The following is a 17,072-nucleotide window of genomic DNA, read 5'->3' as shown; positions in this document are numbered from 1 at the left end:
AATACGGGGTTCTTTGTCTAACTCAGTGCTTAACATGATTAGGAAAAAAATAGTGATGGAGCTACACAAAGCTTACATCCCAAGGGAAAACTTACTTTTTAGAGATATGAAGAGCACAGTTTGGACATGTGGTTAGGGCTATTCCTACATGGTGGGTTCACTTGCTTGTCTGTTTTTGAATGTTACCACGTGAAGATACTGAATAAGAAGGCTGTTGTTTAAATATTATCATTGCTTGGCGACCATCATGCTAATGTTTTATCCAAGTTGTATATTTGCTGATCACACTGAAATTTTGAAATTTAATTGCCCAAATTCTGGAACACTTGAAGATACTAAATGATGTGATTTTCAAAGATGCTAAGAGTCAACATCTCAGCAAACACATCATATTATACATTGAACAGAAAAAAAATAATATATATATATATATTTGGTATTATGATTAAATACTCTAATTTCGGTGTTCTCAAACAGAAACATTTTATAGTCCTTTTTATAAACATGAGGAAACTTCTAGTACCAGACAGAAATAATGTGATTGTCCTGTAGACTTCAATGAGAATTCACTATTGATCAAGGATTTTCAGAATTGAATCCTAAATTGTTAATTATTAGTCCATAAAAACTCAACTGAGTTTTGTTTGTTTGTTTGTTTGTTTTTCAACTGCCCTTTTCAGTCAGACTGGGCTGTTTCTTAACATTCGCAAGTTAAACAAAAAGATGCAACTGGAACTATACTGTTGTTTGCAGTAGCACTATCATTTCTCGTTTTAATAAGTTCTCTGTATTTCCTTAACTATAATAATAATGGTCTAATAGTAATTTAGTATTTCTATTAGGAGGGAGTTACAGATGTGAGTCATTTTTAATGCAGAATAATTTTATATTAGTAGTATATTTTATACTATTGTATTTTTGCCATAGAACCATTCATGAACTGAATGGTTCGTTTAACTATCACAGTTAAAAACTATTGATGGACCATTCTTCACTAGTTCTTTTTAAATATTTGTGGGTTTTGGCTTCTGTCACATTTTAGCAGTGACTTCCACATGAACACACTTTCAGAGATGATATATATATATAATTGTAAAGAACTGATAAATCAGATTTTAAAATAGCTTGACCTTGGCAATATGAGCATTCCTTGTATCATCAGACTAGTTCGTTCAGACTTTCTCATTATTGCAGACAAGATTGAATTTTACATGCATAAAAATTCAGACAAAATGAAAATTGTAAACACTTTTGATGTATTTATTTTTTAATACCAAAAAGAAAAATGATAACATGGTATGTAATGTTAAAGTATCATGTATAATGTGTTACACATTTCGCTGAACCTGGGGAATCAAAATTGAGGAATCAATAATTGATTTAACTTGAGATTAATCTTTTTTCCTGTAAGTAATGCAAAACTCTCAATCAGTTCTGAATTGGTTGGTAGTCAGTTACACTACCTTTTCTCCCGAAGGTTTTGTCTAAGTCGTTCTCAGATGATAGTCCTTAGAGCAACTTGACTTGAAAGATGGCTTCTCTACAAGGCACTTTTAAATCCAGGAGAGCTGGAAGAAGCTTGGTTAACATGAACCAATTTCATTTAACACTGTTATATCAGTGGTACTACATTCAGTACAAATTGGATTCATACTGTGGAATATATGTATCAAACTCGATTCAAAGTGAGGCAATGCTTTCTGGAAAGAGTGAACCACTTTAGTTATGATCTGGGTTGCTGAATGCAAATAGGTATGGGGTTGGAATATATACATGCAGAAATGCATGTAGAATATAGAAATTTATGGAGACTACAAATAGTCCCCGTACTCAGAAGGCCTTGGAAGAATGGGGTGGTGTGTAAAGCAAAAAATAAGTGAAGATGTAATTAAAAAAAGATTGTTTCTTGCATTACTGAGTCATGTTTCAAGTGATACTAATCATGTTGTGTGCTATAGACCAATCCCATTGAGAATAATGCTTGTTCACAGCTGTCAGTGAGGCTTTTTCACGCTGTCTGGTTAGTCATAGGATTGTGTTACTCTTGGAGAAGAGGTATAATGACATTTTTATAAACAATAAATCTAGTTTTCACGTAGAAAAGTGGATGTGCATGCACATATTTGTGGCACAAACCTGGCTGACCTGATTTAAGCTAGAGATGTCAGAAGATTGCTGAGCACAGCTGGGGCTTTATAGCATTATAATGTCTGTGAGCACAAGGCAAGCTGCCTTGTAGACTTTAGCTGTCTGTAGCTGCCTTTTAGACTGGAAAGGGTTTCTTCCTATGCTGTCAAAATGACTGAAGATGGTAGAATTTTATAAATACATACACTTAATGTGTATATCATCTTCCCCAGAATAAGTGAGGACTAGGTTATTCAGGAAATTATTCTAGATTTAAGTTCTTACGATGTAGCAGATGATAGTCTGATAAGTTAATCAGTTATCTTGGTTTCAATATACATTGAAATGGAATAATATTTATAAAATTTCCTTATCCTGGTTATTTTATCCTCTATTTTGATTAGTATTGTTTACTTTCATGGAATCTTAGCGAATTCCATAAATCTGAGACATTTAAATCTTTTTTTTTTAATAGATATATTTTATGAAGTAGTATTATGAAACAGAAATGTAGTTTCATAAAATTTTACAGAGCAAATGTACATTTTTTTCAGAAAATAAGTTAAATTATGTACAGTTGTATCCTTGTAAAACTTAAAATACTATCTATTATTCCCATTCTGGCCAGTCTACAGATGGTAGTCAATGAGTTATGTTCTTTTATCAGATATTGTTTAACTATATTGTAAGATAACAGTATTTCATTGATTTATGATCTGAGAGAGCCATAATAAAGGTTTGTAAAGAACGTAGAGAACCAATAATGAGATTTTTCTTCTTTTGTGTTTTACTATTGAAGAGAGTATGTCAGATAGATCGATCCTAAACTCATTCTCCATAGAGATGGCAGAAAGGCACAATCTAGAAGAGCTCTGAAACTTATTCTTAAATTTCTCCTTTAGAGACTGTTGCTAAATGTCCCCATCCAAGAAAAAGCAACAACAAAGAAAACTGTTATTAAAGTAATGAAATGAAATTAGTTATACTGAATTTTAAAACATTTTTCAATTCATAATATTAGTATATTGATTTTAGATTGCTTTGAAAATCTACGGCTGCATCTACAAATTAAAAGACATTAAAAGGACTGCATTACTGCAAACTTAATATACCTGCTGATACCTTTTTCATTGCAACTACCTATGTTAAGAATGTCCTGTTATCTGTCATAAGTTTACATCCTTTAGAGTATTAGAGAATAGACCTTTTCCAGAGGGGAAAAAAAAAAAAAGTATAATAGGTCCCTAATGCACTTAAAAATTTCCATCCCATTTGCACTAGTTATTATTCTGTATATTTTAAATATGTTTTTCATAACGATGTGTCTGCACATTTGCATTTTTCTTAGCTGATGTGACTAAGAAGGAACAATTCTGGGAGATTAGTATCTGTATGAAAAATGACAATAAAATTGGAAAATAAGAAATATTTTATAAGATTAATGGTTACTGAACATTGTTTTAGACATCTGCATTTTGCAATCTATCATGTTAGATTTTAATCCTTTATTAGGAACTTATAGTAAATGAAAATAAATTAAAAACAAAACAAACAAACAAAAAAACAGATAATTTCTCAACTTATTTTTTAAATGAGTAATTTCTAAAAGTTATTGATGAAATTCAAATTTCTCATTTATGGACCACTAATGATTTTTTTTTTTAAGGGTTTAGTATGAACAAAATTAAAAGGAAAAATAAACTACAGTTTTCAGAGTGTTAACAAAAATGCCCATCTGAGTAATGGCACTAAATACACTGTAGCTGCAATGCTCCTAAAGAGAATACTATCTGCTATGAGAACTAAATTTTATCATTGCAGCTGTTAATAATTGCAATCAACAAGAGAATTTTTTAAGGCAAAATTTTTATCACCGAAGTGCTCAATTGCTGTATATCAGTTGCAACAAAAAAGCCCACAACTTAGTTTTATTTATTCAATTGTGAGCTTGTTTTAAATTTTCATTTCCCTTCAGAACAGCTGCCATATTAAGACCCTACACATATCTTCTCTGAGTCTGGACCTAAGAATTCCTTGCAAAGGTATGGCAGAGTGGCTTGCAATATTTAGGGTCTTGGTTGAATATCACTGCATTGAACAATAAAATCTAATTGATTGCTTTGTCCTAGAACTTAATGTTCCACTTTAGTCGGACAATGAAAGCTATATATCAGCAAAAACCTAGACATGTAAGGAATTATTGTTCCTTTATTCACTAGCTCGAGCACAGTAATAATATTCCAGAGGAGGCATACCCTATCCAGAGTGCCATGGAATATTGTCCCAATTATGTTTGTCAAATATCAGAGCAGTAATGAAAAAAAATATTTGCTAATACTGTTGAATCAATAAGCTGAGGTGTTCTTCATAAAGCTGCTTTCCAAACACCACTTAAAAAATAATAATAATAAAAAAATTAAAAATCTTGCAAAAAAGACTGGAGATTTTGGCCACAAAATAATTAGAATAACTGGAGAGAAACTGAGGCAGCTTTCTTCAGAGAATAAAATTCTGAATTTTGGCATTTCACATGATCTAAATTATAATAACATTTATATGCCTTTGATAAGGTTCAACTGTTAATATTTAACTGTTGAAATTGATATTCTAGTTCTCTCATTTCTAAGGTGAGATTGATCTCAAACTAATGTGGAAGTCTAAAATACTTCACGCAATGTGCGCTCCCAAAATACCTGTTCCTCTCCCTTGACTGTACAGGGAGCTTAGCCCAGGTGCAGACTACTGAACAGTTGAAATTAGATAGGATGAAGCCCAACTTTTTCTCCTCATTTCACCAGGCCAAAGTGCTTCAGAGCACGTAAGTAAACTTCTGCCTAGGTAACATGAAAAATTTATTTTTTTTCTTGGAAGGCTATGATCTGAATCAATTTTGGGACAAAATATCAATTTTTTGCTTTAAATTTCCAATTCAAGGAATCTGAATATGGTCTTGTCACTTAAAACTTTATTTGCTTAATGGAAAATATAATATGAAATATTTTTATATTAAATCATAATAATTGAGTTTAAGATAGATCAGTCATTAGCATTTTCAATGTAACAATTAGTAAGTGCCCTGAGAAGGGACAGAAAGGAATGAATAACATTTTACCAGACTTTGAAAATGTTCTATAATAATGCATTTTGAAAATTCCTTGAAGTTATCACAAAGTAGTCCTCTCACTTTTCTCTTATTAATCATTCCATATGAGACATATCTGAATTGTTTTCTAGGCAATGCTTGTATATAATGCAATCAAGTTAGTTATGATCTTAATGAATGTAACAACTTCACATGGACTCAATATAACAAACATATATTAAACCATATATCACTGTTTGGCTGAACACAAAATGGGGAAAATAGGTAAAATAGACAGAAGGATAAGTGTAAATGAGTTGACAAAATAAACTCCCAAATCCACAGATTTATTTTCTTTTAATTCTTTCCTGCATTTTCAATTTAAGGGAAGTAAAGTATTAACAGTTTTCTAAGATAAGAATAGAATATCATTTGGTTATAGTCAAAAAATGTCAAGAACCCTATAAAGAGACAAGTTTCATTTTTTTTGTTCAGACAAAACCATTCATTAGTTTCTTTTCTTATCAAACCAAAACCAAAATTGTTCTTCCTCTCAATTAATTAAGTGTAAAATACTGTAGCTATACCTGGATTTGAGTTAAATATGATTTCATAACTACTGGGAAATTTCGGCTGAAGAAACTAAGTATTTTAGTGACAAACTCATTAGCACTCACTGTAATAAAACCCAGCACTCTCTCTTGAAAGTGGAATAGAGACTTCAAAGAACATTCTGCTTCTATATGTGGCACACAATATGTAAGGAAAACATAACTCCTTCAAGATTATATGAAAATAGAAAGCATTATTATGTGTATTAACAGTATATTAGTGTCTGAGAGGAAATTATGGAATAATAATAAAAATGAAAACATCAAGTGAAAAAGTAAAACATGAAGTTGTTTATTTACTCCTCACAGTGCTCAACAGTAAGAAAGTCTGCAATTTGTGATCCTGTTCCAGCCAAACTACCTTCAGGTTTACAAGGAGAGTAGCTGACACAGTATAATTATTTCTCATTATTTCTTGTGAGAAGGAGTGTTTATCAGCTGAGGAGTAGTATCACTCTAATATAACTATAAAACTCCAAACCTGGCCAAGTAGGTCTTTATGGTGCTGCAATAAGCAGCGTGCACAGGAATTCTCTGAAATATCTGCCTTGTTCTGTGGAGCATTGTGCAAAAATCTTGTATTTAGAAATAAGAGGGCTGAGGTTCCCTGTACAATTTTCATTCTCAAGCCTCAGATAAATGCATTGCTATACAAATTTGTTTGAGAAATTACTTTTTTTTTTTTTTTTCCCCTCCTATGGGATAGCTCTTTAACAGGTCACTCAGTGAATGAACAGCTATTTTATGTTTCCTTTAATCCTCACTGTGTGGACTCAAATACTGTTTAACACACAGCATTCAAACATGTCACTTGTCAAAGTGACAACCAATTTTAAGCCTTCTGATGTTAGAAGCTAAGGGACTAGCTGACATCAGTAGCTGAGATGAAAACATTTCCAGCACATGCTTAAATAACATATATTTTTCATATAAACATGAAAAACTTGATTTATGTATTTTAGATTAGATATCACTTCCTCTAGTCCAGTCAAACCATTGCATGCTAGTTCTTAAAATCAGTTTCAGAAAAACCTTGCCTTTTCAAGTGCAGAGACAGAACTCAAACAGAATAACCTGATTTGTTTTGTATTACTTCCAAAACAATAAGTGTCTTTAATTAAAAAAGAAATAAGAAAGACCTTTGGTATCCTTGTTAGAAAACATTGAAGAAATCCTCAGTAAAGACCAAAGCATGAAAATTTCTAAGGAGAACCTTGATAATAATAATAATAATAATAATAAAATAATAATAATTTTTATCTCACCTGAAAAAATTCTGACTGATATTCCAAGGATTTCCAAGTCCTCATCTGATTGTAGAGATTCAGATTACGTATGGTTTTAGATGCAGCATTGCTTTAATAATGTCAAACAGAATTAAGTTGAAGTTATAGTGGAAATTGTTTTTTCGAGGAATCAAGTAATTTTTAAGATATTGTGGCATTTCTTAAACAGAAGAACAGCATTTAAATATGCAATAGTTTTCTTCGTTATCTGATTAATTTGTAATTTAATGCCCTGCAATTTAACAGCGTAATTAAGTCCAAATTATTAATTTATTACTATTTTTTTTTTAGCAGTCAGAAGAGGTGGTGACATTCACAATGTCTGTTGAGAATCTGTAGTTTAGACTAACGCCTACACAGTGCCCAACAAATTTGGAGGGAACACTATTCAGTCCTGGGCAAAACAGTTTCAGGAATTACTTCAACCTTTCGGAGCACATACTCTGGGGCATTGTTCAATAAACTACTCTAGACATAATCACAATGCCTGTTTTGCATGGGTACTCAATTAATAACAAAAGTTCATCCGTAACAGCAAAGGCTGCACTGAGTTAGAGAAAACACACTGCACCAACTCTAGTATACTGAGAACAGATGAGCACTTATCCAGAAACTGTGGTATGTGACGCACCTCTCAGCTGGTAATGCTCAAAGGAAATCTTCCTCCTCTTTCTACAGCCTCAGACATGGGACTGTATTGTCCCTTGTGGGACTGGGAGGACTGTCTTTTCCTGGTTGAGCAGGGATATGCCGCCTAAGTATATTAGTGAACCCAAACAGGTGGCCAAGTCTTTCCCCCTGCAATAGAGTAACATTTTGTATACCAAAAAGATGAAGTAGTTTATCGATGACTATGTGTTTTAGGGACCTTTCTCCTAGATTTTGTATCTTTTGTTGCATATACAGTATTCAGTTATGTGGGATTGTAAAAGAACTGCCCTTGACAGTGCTTGTTTTACTTTTCTCTGAGAAGCACATCTATAAAGTTACTAAATCTTTTTTTTTTTTTTTTGACATTTCCTATGTGATGGGGATATTTTATTAGAGTCCCATTCCATGATAAATAAGACCTAGAAATAAGTAAGAAGGAAACAAATCAATTTTTTGTATTACCTTCAACTTTTGTATGGGTTACAGATCTGCCTGTTGTAACGCAATATGTCACTTTCAGCAGTAACAACCTACCTTCATTCATACGCAGTGAAAATAGAATATAAATGTAATTAGAATAGAAATGAATAGAAATGAATAGAAATGAATAGAATAGAATAGAATAGAATAGAATAGAATAGAATAGAATAGAATAGAATAGAATAGAATAGTTCATTTGGAAGGGACCTACAATGATTATCAAGTCCAACTGCCTGACAGGGCAGGGCTAACCAAAAATGAAAGCATATTATTAAGGGCATTATCCAAATGCTTCATGAACACTGACAGGCTTGGGGCATCAATCATTTCTCTAGGATGCCTATTCTAGTGTTTGACCCACACATTAAAGAATTTTTTCCTAATGTCCAGTCTGACACATATACAAGAGTGATTCACAGGATTCAAGTCTAACTCTCTTTTCAGAATTTATTGTTATTTCTGAATTTGTGTACTGCCATGAAGACATTTTGAACACCTTACAGAAAAAAAAAAAAAGATAAAAAGAAAAAAAGTCATGCACAGTTTATAAGCTTGCTTCCCGAAACATCCTTATAATTAAATTAGCCACTCAGTCGTATTTCACTGTCTCATTGTCTTCAGTTAAAAGACAAGCAGCATTTCCAGTAAATATATTCCTGTCTAGTACACTATCACAGAAATCACACAGCTAAATTAGAACTTGATAAAATAGGCTACTTAAAATACTGTCTCAGTTTCATGTTCATATTGCCATTATCTTACATGGGATAATGGGGAGATTTGTAACTATTTAGCTGTAAATTATAGGGTTCGCGTAGACCTGAAAATATGTGTATATTGTGTGCCTGGGAAATAACTGTTTATTATAAATGTGGCTAATGAAAGATGTACTTTGAATGCACTTTTAGAAGGATGTGCTTTTACTTTTTTATTTATGTACAATTTAGTTCATACAAGAATTTAATATTACAGCCAAGAGTTCCATGCACTTTAAAATCCAGAATCCTGGATATGCCAGATAGAATGCTATTGCATGTGTATTTCATAAAAAAAAAAAAAAAAAAAAAAAAAAGCAAACAAAAACAAACAACAATAAAAATCAGCTGGTAAACTAAGATGTGAAAATGAACTGTCAGCATTTTGGGAACTCTGAGGTACCAGAAAGTACTCTGAGGTACTTGAACCTGTTTGTATTAACAAATGGTATGGTGCAACGGTAGACTATAATATGACAAAATCTGGTGCAAGGGCCTGTTGTCTGTACTAGACAAATTTTTGGTATGCACTCTTTCTTTACTGATAGCTAATGCTATGTAGTTGCCCTACATTTAGTTGTTTTTTTATTATTAGTATTATTTTTTAAATTAAGTATGGGTAGACATGAATACACACAAAACAGTTATAGCAAGATATTTATTTAGCAATTAAGTACTATCCAAGCTTAACATTATCTTGTGCCCATAACCCTTATTAATCCTTTCTTCATGCCTTACATTTGATTTACTGTGAGGTAACTGACGCAGCAGGGACTCAGATGATCGTGTTTTGTCATAATTTAATTTGGTTATTGTTTGCTGAATTATTTGATACACACTTGCATACACAAACATGCACATACAAACACACACACTAAAATATTATGTTTCTATTCTAATTCACATCAGAGTAGTTTGGAGATACAAGTTTTGACCATAAAATGGCTAGCTATAATGAAACAAACAAACAAACTCCCATGGTTATAGTTATTAAGCTAGTAAGATATTGAGATTAGATGACAGTGAATTACTGTTGACAAATATTCATTGTAAACAATACAATATATTTTGGCTTTTTTTTTTTTTTTTGTCATTAAGGAATTCTAAACAGGAATTTTTTCAACCCTGACAAATGATTATTTTTATTCTTTTTTCCAGGCTGACTGGTATGAACCTACCTTCTCCTGTTATCAGCAGTAAGAACTGGTTACGGCTCCATTTTACATCTGACAGCAACCACCGAAGAAAGGGATTTAATGCTCAGTTCCAAGGTAGGAGATGTATAAAAGTGCATCAGGAGAAAGTCCTTTACTTTTAAGCATGGCTAAAATGGCAGTGGTAGAAATTTGTGTTTATATATCAGGGACAGATAAAGAGCTGACTCATATTACTACAGCTCTTAAATTGAGTAGCTGTTACCATTGTGTCATCAGGTACTTCTAGGGATTTATTTTTGAAAAAAAGTATCCGTGCTTCACATTGCTGTTTGCTTTAAGTATGTGTTTGCTTGCTTACTTTTTCTATAATAAATTGCTTTGCATTCAGTCTCGTCTTTGCTTTAAAAACATGCCTGGAATGCAACTTGCAGAAAGTCAGTTCCACACAAAGGCATGCCCCTATCTAAATGTTGTCTTCCTTCATTACTCAAAGTGAAACTCTTATCCAGAAGCTACATTCATCATTTGGAAATTTAGCTCCGTCCTAGCAAAGCACAAATCATATTTCAGGCTTCTGCATAAAATTAAATACACAACTTTAAAGGAAGACAAGAGGATGTCAATGTTGTTGTCAGTTGCTGCTTATGTTCACCTAGATATTCATTAAAATGCAATTTTTTGAATGGAATCTTTATTGATTTCTGTACTTCATAAATCATCATTCAAGATCAGAAATGCTGTAGTTAGATTGAAAACTGAAGAGCTCTGTAAGTCAGAAATAAAATCAGATTCTTAATTTATCTGTACTTTTAAATTCTGTGCTTCCATAAGCTGTTTTAAACATTTTGCCCCTATACACCATCATGAATATAGCGTGAGTATAGAACTTCCTTTCTTTCCAGTAAGGTAGGACCTGTATCACATTTTAGAAAATGACAACTGCACTGCAACAACCATGTGTTTCTGGTATATAACATATGCATGTAATACAGATAAAAACATTTAACATACATAGTTCTTTTTTCTTTAAAAAGATTGTCACAATTTTAGGGAAAAAAATCTTGGAAATTTCATTGTTTTCTCAACTAAACACAGGTATGTATTCTGTGATCCTTAGCACTTATAACTTACTTTTAAAAAGTATTGAGGATGTATACGTAATGCCACTATTGGTGACTATGAATTTAAATGTACTGCTTATGTTATGCTCTGTCTTAAACCTTTTAAATGGAGATCACAAAAACAATGTGATTCATCCTTCTGAAAACCTAAGAATCAGCAGAATAACAAAGGAAAGTTTAGGATAGAGTAACCAACTCTGAAAATTTTTTTTTTTTTTTTTTGTTATTTTTCAGTATATCTTATTTCTGTCTAAATACTCACTAGAAAATTAAAGCTGTTTGTAAATACCTAGGGAGATTTTTTTTTTCCACATGTATATCTGTACAATAGGTATTTTACTTAGGTGTAATAGTAAACTTGACTGAACTGCCACAGAACTGTTATATCAGTTTTATTCAGTATTCTGAAGTACTATCAGTATTTTAAAGCTTCTTTAGAAATTTTTATATTTTGAAAAATGGTTTGTAATGCTGAAATTAATCACTTTTATGTTATAAAAAGCATGTAATAACAAATTATAAACTTAATGGACTTAAGTTACCAACTGGTGAAAGCCAGAACTGTGCTGGTTTAACTTACTTTTAGGTGGCTGAAAGACTGATTGAAGTAGATTAAATTGCCATTTTTTTGTTCTATTTTGGACTGTCTTTACAAGTGAGAGATTTAATCTTGGGACTCTTATTTCTTCTTGCTTCCAAAAAGTATCAATCCTCAAAATAATTGAAAATGAAATAGTAACTATAGTTAGTTACTCTTTTGAGACTCTAAATTCAGCTCTAGTTTGAAACAAGTCATTCCACTCCTACAGAGCTAAAATTGCTTTATTCATTGGAGTTCATCAGATCTACCTTAAAGTAATACATCCCAAATAATATTGGAAAACAATAAGATGCAGCTAGCCCCATTGTTATTTCATTTTCAGAAGGCATCTGGACATGGTCCTGGATAGCCTGCTCTGGGTGGTCCTGCCTGAGCAGGGGGTTGGACCAGGTGACCTCCAGAGGTCCTTTCTGACCTCAACCATTCTGTGATTCTGTGACTTTTATGCCTAGTCATAAGATTGCATGAGTTACCAAAAACAAGCAAACAAAAAAAAAAACGAACAAAATCCGCAGAAGAACCCCTGAAAGTTTAAGTGAATACTGTTGAATAGGGGGGCTGCTGACTCCAGCAGCTCTGCAGAGGTCAGGCTGCTGCAGCTCCATTCCCCAAGATCCAGCCTCATTCTGTTTCTCCTCTCTGGTATGGAGATGTGTTAGTAGGAAATAAATGCATGTACAGTGTACACCCCTGCAATAGCTGGGCTTAGACATCCAGCCTGCCCAGTACCTACCCCTGGATTCCAGTCCCCTCAGTTGCTGATACCTGGGCATATGAAACCCACGAGGCTGCAGCCTCACTCCAGGTGCTGGTACTCAGACCTACCTGTGAGCACGCACACACAAACATACACAAGCATGTCTCAGACAAGCCCAGGCCCCATGGTCTTACCAGCACTTGGCTGTGACCTTCTGGTCCCTCCAGTGGCCACCTCTTGTGGGTGACTCACGCACTGAGACACACATCCCCTGTGGGCTCCCAGTATCAGCTGCTCACTGGCTTGTCTAGCTGGGTCTTCAGGACCCACACACTCACTTACGCACCTGCCCTTGCTGCTGGTACAATGTATTCAATATACATATTTGAATGCATTAACTAAATATAGTTGAAAATGCTTAGCAAGCTGAATGTATAAATAAAACTACGTAGTATAAAAGGTGTACCAAACTAGTGGGTCTTCAAACTTTGCCTTGAACCATACTTATGGTCTTATCTTCCATCAGGTCAGAGTAGCTTTTAAAATTAACACGTATATGGGGAAGGTGTTTTGTTTTTTTTTTTTTCCTTGTTTTGTTTTGTTTTTCCTTGTGGTACTTTGTTTTGAATTTCAATCTTTTGATGTTGATCAATAAAAAAGTTATGCCTCAATTTCCTAGTAAACCTGTTGATTTTATTTTATTTGTTGATACTAGTATTTAGCCAAAAGGAGACCCCAAATGCCCTGTGAAAGCTGACAACCACCAGAACAAATTTTCAGAACAAATGCAACAGAACTATGCAACAACATGCTTTACCATGTCAGCTTCATATCAGTATCTTTGTCTCATGGATTTAACACTCCCAGCAGATATAATTGGACTCAGTTCTTGTTCTGCCTTGTTCTTACATACACTCAGTCATTTGATGTTCATCCCTCTCCCTCATTCATGCTGATATACAAAGATTCTTTCCATATTTTCAGTGGGAGTTGCAGAATACATGATTTGGCTTATGCTCGTGCTTCAAAAATGCATAAATTCCCCAGAGATCAAGTAAAGTAAAGGCTCACTATGAGATGGAAACCTAGCATGTCCTGGCAACAAAGCTTACCAACACAGATAGAATGAATTAACAGGTGTGATAATGAAACCCCTTCTTTTGCACATTTACAGTCTGTATGCTATACTTTAGATTTCACATATTTCCAAGACAACAGAAGAAGGGTTTTTTAAATATTTTTAGCTTTCATTTGAAGAGAAAAAAAAAATATACTTTTTTTTTACATTAATTAAAACTACTCTGTTTAAGTCACCTTCTTATTTCAAAATTCGTAGAAAGAGAATAAAATAAGAAAGTTTCCAAAGTAAAAGCTGATTAATGAGTGTGTTCCACTTTTACAGCAAAAATCTCTGTTGTAGAGTGTTTCAAATTAAGTATGCTATTTTTGGCAAGTTATCAGAGAGGTCCAAGGAGGTATTAGGTAGTTTGATCATTATGTACCAGAAGTCATCTGTCTTCTGTGTTTGACTACTTTGAATAATTCAGGATTTAACAAACAGATAATCCTGACTTCAAACAATGAATATAATAGAGGCTGCTGAAATAAATCTGTACTAATGGAAAACCATGAGTGAAATAATGTAAAATAAACTGCTAGGTAAAGTAGTTATATGCAGTGAGCTTTTGTAATTCAGTGAGTGTGTGTATGAGTCTGTATCTATCCTTCCTCCACATTCTTTAAAACCTTAAAAAATGGTGTTTGACATACATTAGAAAACTTTGTGGTACTCCCTCAACTGATGCATGCATGGTACTTTTAATCTGATGTTGCAATGAAAATCGTCACTTTCAGTAAAATTAGAAGAGAAAATTAGAAGAGAAAATTAGTAAAAACAATTAATAAAATCAAAAAGTAGGATAAACCTGGTATTTCCTAATTTTTAAGTGATACAGAATATTATTTCCCATTAAGTAGTAGTGAGGCAATAACTTGTGTTTTGTTAAATTTTATCATCAGGAAAGGAATCCAATCTTGATATGAGAACATCAACAAATACCCACCAATCCACCATCTCTCTTGACCATTCTTTTCTTTGGTTAACTCTACCAGTGTAAAAAATGTAGGCCTAACTTCTCAATTGTACTAGCCTGGTTTGATCTTTCTCTGTCCAGTTGTGATGTTATGTTTTTCTCCAATAAAATAGAAAGCCTTTTGTAAGCCTTATATTTCCCCTCTTTGAAGTACTAAATCACTTCTCAATCTCTCAGATAAACTAAGGAGGCTGAGCTCTTTAAATCTCCCATTGGAAGCAATTTTCACAAGTGTCTGCATTTATTTCATATTGAAGTAAAAGGTGGTGGTATTTGAAACTTCCAGTGAACACTTAAGTGATTTCAGATATCCTTTGATATCTGTTTAATACTAGATCTACAACTAAAACTACATTTCAGTGTTTAGTTTTCTTTTTAAAGTTTCTATTTTCTTCCTACTGCCTTTATTTATTTACTTATTTTTCTCCTAAAAACAAGTTATAAGCACCTAGGAAATTAATTAGTTAAGTCACGTTAAACTATACCACATATGCCTTGAGTGCATAAATAATTTTACTTATCTATATCAGTATCTGTCATGACTGCTCTAAGTAGACTATGCTTGTTCATTACCTTTAATCTTTTCTTCCCTTGTTTTTAATTCTTCTACAATGTGGGTTTTTTTCCCCACTTGGATACAGTAATAACAGTTTTCCTCAAATCTTATCACTGTGGTATTGGAAAGTCATTTATTTTGAAAGTCCTTTAGTTTGATTTGTTTGGATTTGAATAAGAGTGTATTAAACTGTTTTCACAGAACTTTGGTTTAGTATAATTGATTTACATTTCAAGGACACTTATTCAGCTGTGGTAAAATCTGTATAAAGCTACAATGAGATAAATTTTCAGCAAGTGGTCATTTATGAAGTAGGAAGGAATAAATCTTTCTTCTGTTAAAAACAAGATTCTTTTGGCCTAAGCTTCATTTGTGCTTATTGATTATCAATAACTCCCTTTTTGGAAATTAACTTAAAACATCCTGTTTGAAGACAGATTTTCAGTCCGTCTCGAAACTTAGTCCCTTAATGTATCTTAGTTTGGAATCTGATTATAGAAAATACCCAACACCATTAATCACTGGCCTGTATTTGCTCATTTCTAAATTTATGTTGTTTGATTGAAAAGGAGAATTTTAATCCAACGAAAACTGTAATAATGAAATCAATATTTGACATCTTATCCTCCCACATATCAAATATATATTTAGCCTTGCTGAAAATAGCCATGATTTTTCTACACGTGCTTTTATCCCTGTACTAAAGTTATAAGATATCCATTATTAGCCTAATAGTATTAAATATCATGTGATAAGGAAAGGGAAGAAGAAAACATTCAGACTGTTTCCTTACTAATGTGGCATGCATAACCTCTAAGAACTAAGTGCTTAAAATAACTGTTCCTGTAATGTCTCTTTAAAATTTTTAATCAGTCATTTTGTGTATTTATTAAGTTCAGCAAATTCTTAAGTTAAAACTGTCTCTTCCTTCTATTTTTACAGCCTTAAAGCTTTTTTTTTTTTTCCAGTGTTTGAAATTAGAAATAATCTTTATGTTTAGATTCGTTTTTATTACTTTATACCATTTCATAAAGGCATTATATGTTCATAAGAGAAATTGTCTCTATTATCTGGTTTGTTTTTAAAAAAAAAAAAAAAAAAAGTCTGTTTCTCAAAATTTAAAGCAAAGCCCAGAAGTTGACTTAGAGTGACGAAAAGAAAATGCATGTATCTGAAAACACTACGGTTATCAAGAGTACAGAACACAGAACTGGACCGCAGGATAAAGTTCTGGCCTCAAGATTCTCAGTACAAAGCATAGCTTTAATTCTCAGGGCCAACAGGGTGAGACATTTGATGAAGAAGAAGGTCGGATAGATTTTTCTTAACATTTTGTATTTAAATATCTTACTAGTAAGCTACTGTATAGAAGCGTATTATTATGAATCGATGATTTTAGGGCATTTTCAGGAGAAACAAGAAAAATCTCGTTACAGATGGAAGCTTGCAGTTAGTTCCAAGTAGGTTCCTACAGGTAATTCTTCTTTCTTGACTGACTAGTTTCTGTGTTGCTAATTAGGCAACTTAGTTGCTAGTCTTAGTTGCTTCATAATATCAGCACTAAGCAGATGCTGATCTGGTAACAGCTGTTCATTCTTCTGTTCTTGTTTGGTATGGTGTTGTCCTCACTTGATCTATTAAAAATAATGCATTTATGGTGGAAAAAGATGTGTATCATTTTGGTACATTTGTATGTTCGTCACGTTTTTTTTTCCCCAAATTGGTTGCAAAATAAAATATGAAATTTAAATTACATGTTCAAATACTTTATCTTCCAAAACACGCAACATTCCCCTAGATATGGTAGCTGCTCTTTGTAAAGAATCATGTTGTTCTTACTCAGTGTGGAGACTTC

The 17,072-nt window shown here is 32.9% G+C and overlaps 1 protein-coding gene across 1 annotated transcript in view; it reads left to right on the top strand.

Moving 5' to 3' along the window:
* Positions 1-17,072, top strand: part of CSMD1 (CUB and Sushi multiple domains 1) — a 1,150,797-nt gene that overhangs the window by 712,836 nt on the left and 420,889 nt on the right. Inside the window, exon 6 of the mRNA XM_035542943.1 lies at positions 10,151-10,263. Within this exon, the coding sequence (XP_035398836.1) occupies positions 10,151-10,263 (113 nt within the window). The remainder of the gene's footprint in view (positions 1-10,150; positions 10,264-17,072) is intronic.

Source organism: Cygnus atratus, chromosome 3 (assembly GCF_013377495.2).
Source record: "Cygnus atratus isolate AKBS03 ecotype Queensland, Australia chromosome 3, CAtr_DNAZoo_HiC_assembly, whole genome shotgun sequence".
Lineage (NCBI taxonomy): Eukaryota > Metazoa > Chordata > Aves > Anseriformes > Anatidae > Cygnus > Cygnus atratus.
Note: the sequence above shows the minus strand (reverse complement) of the source record. Positions and strands in the feature narration are given on the sequence as shown.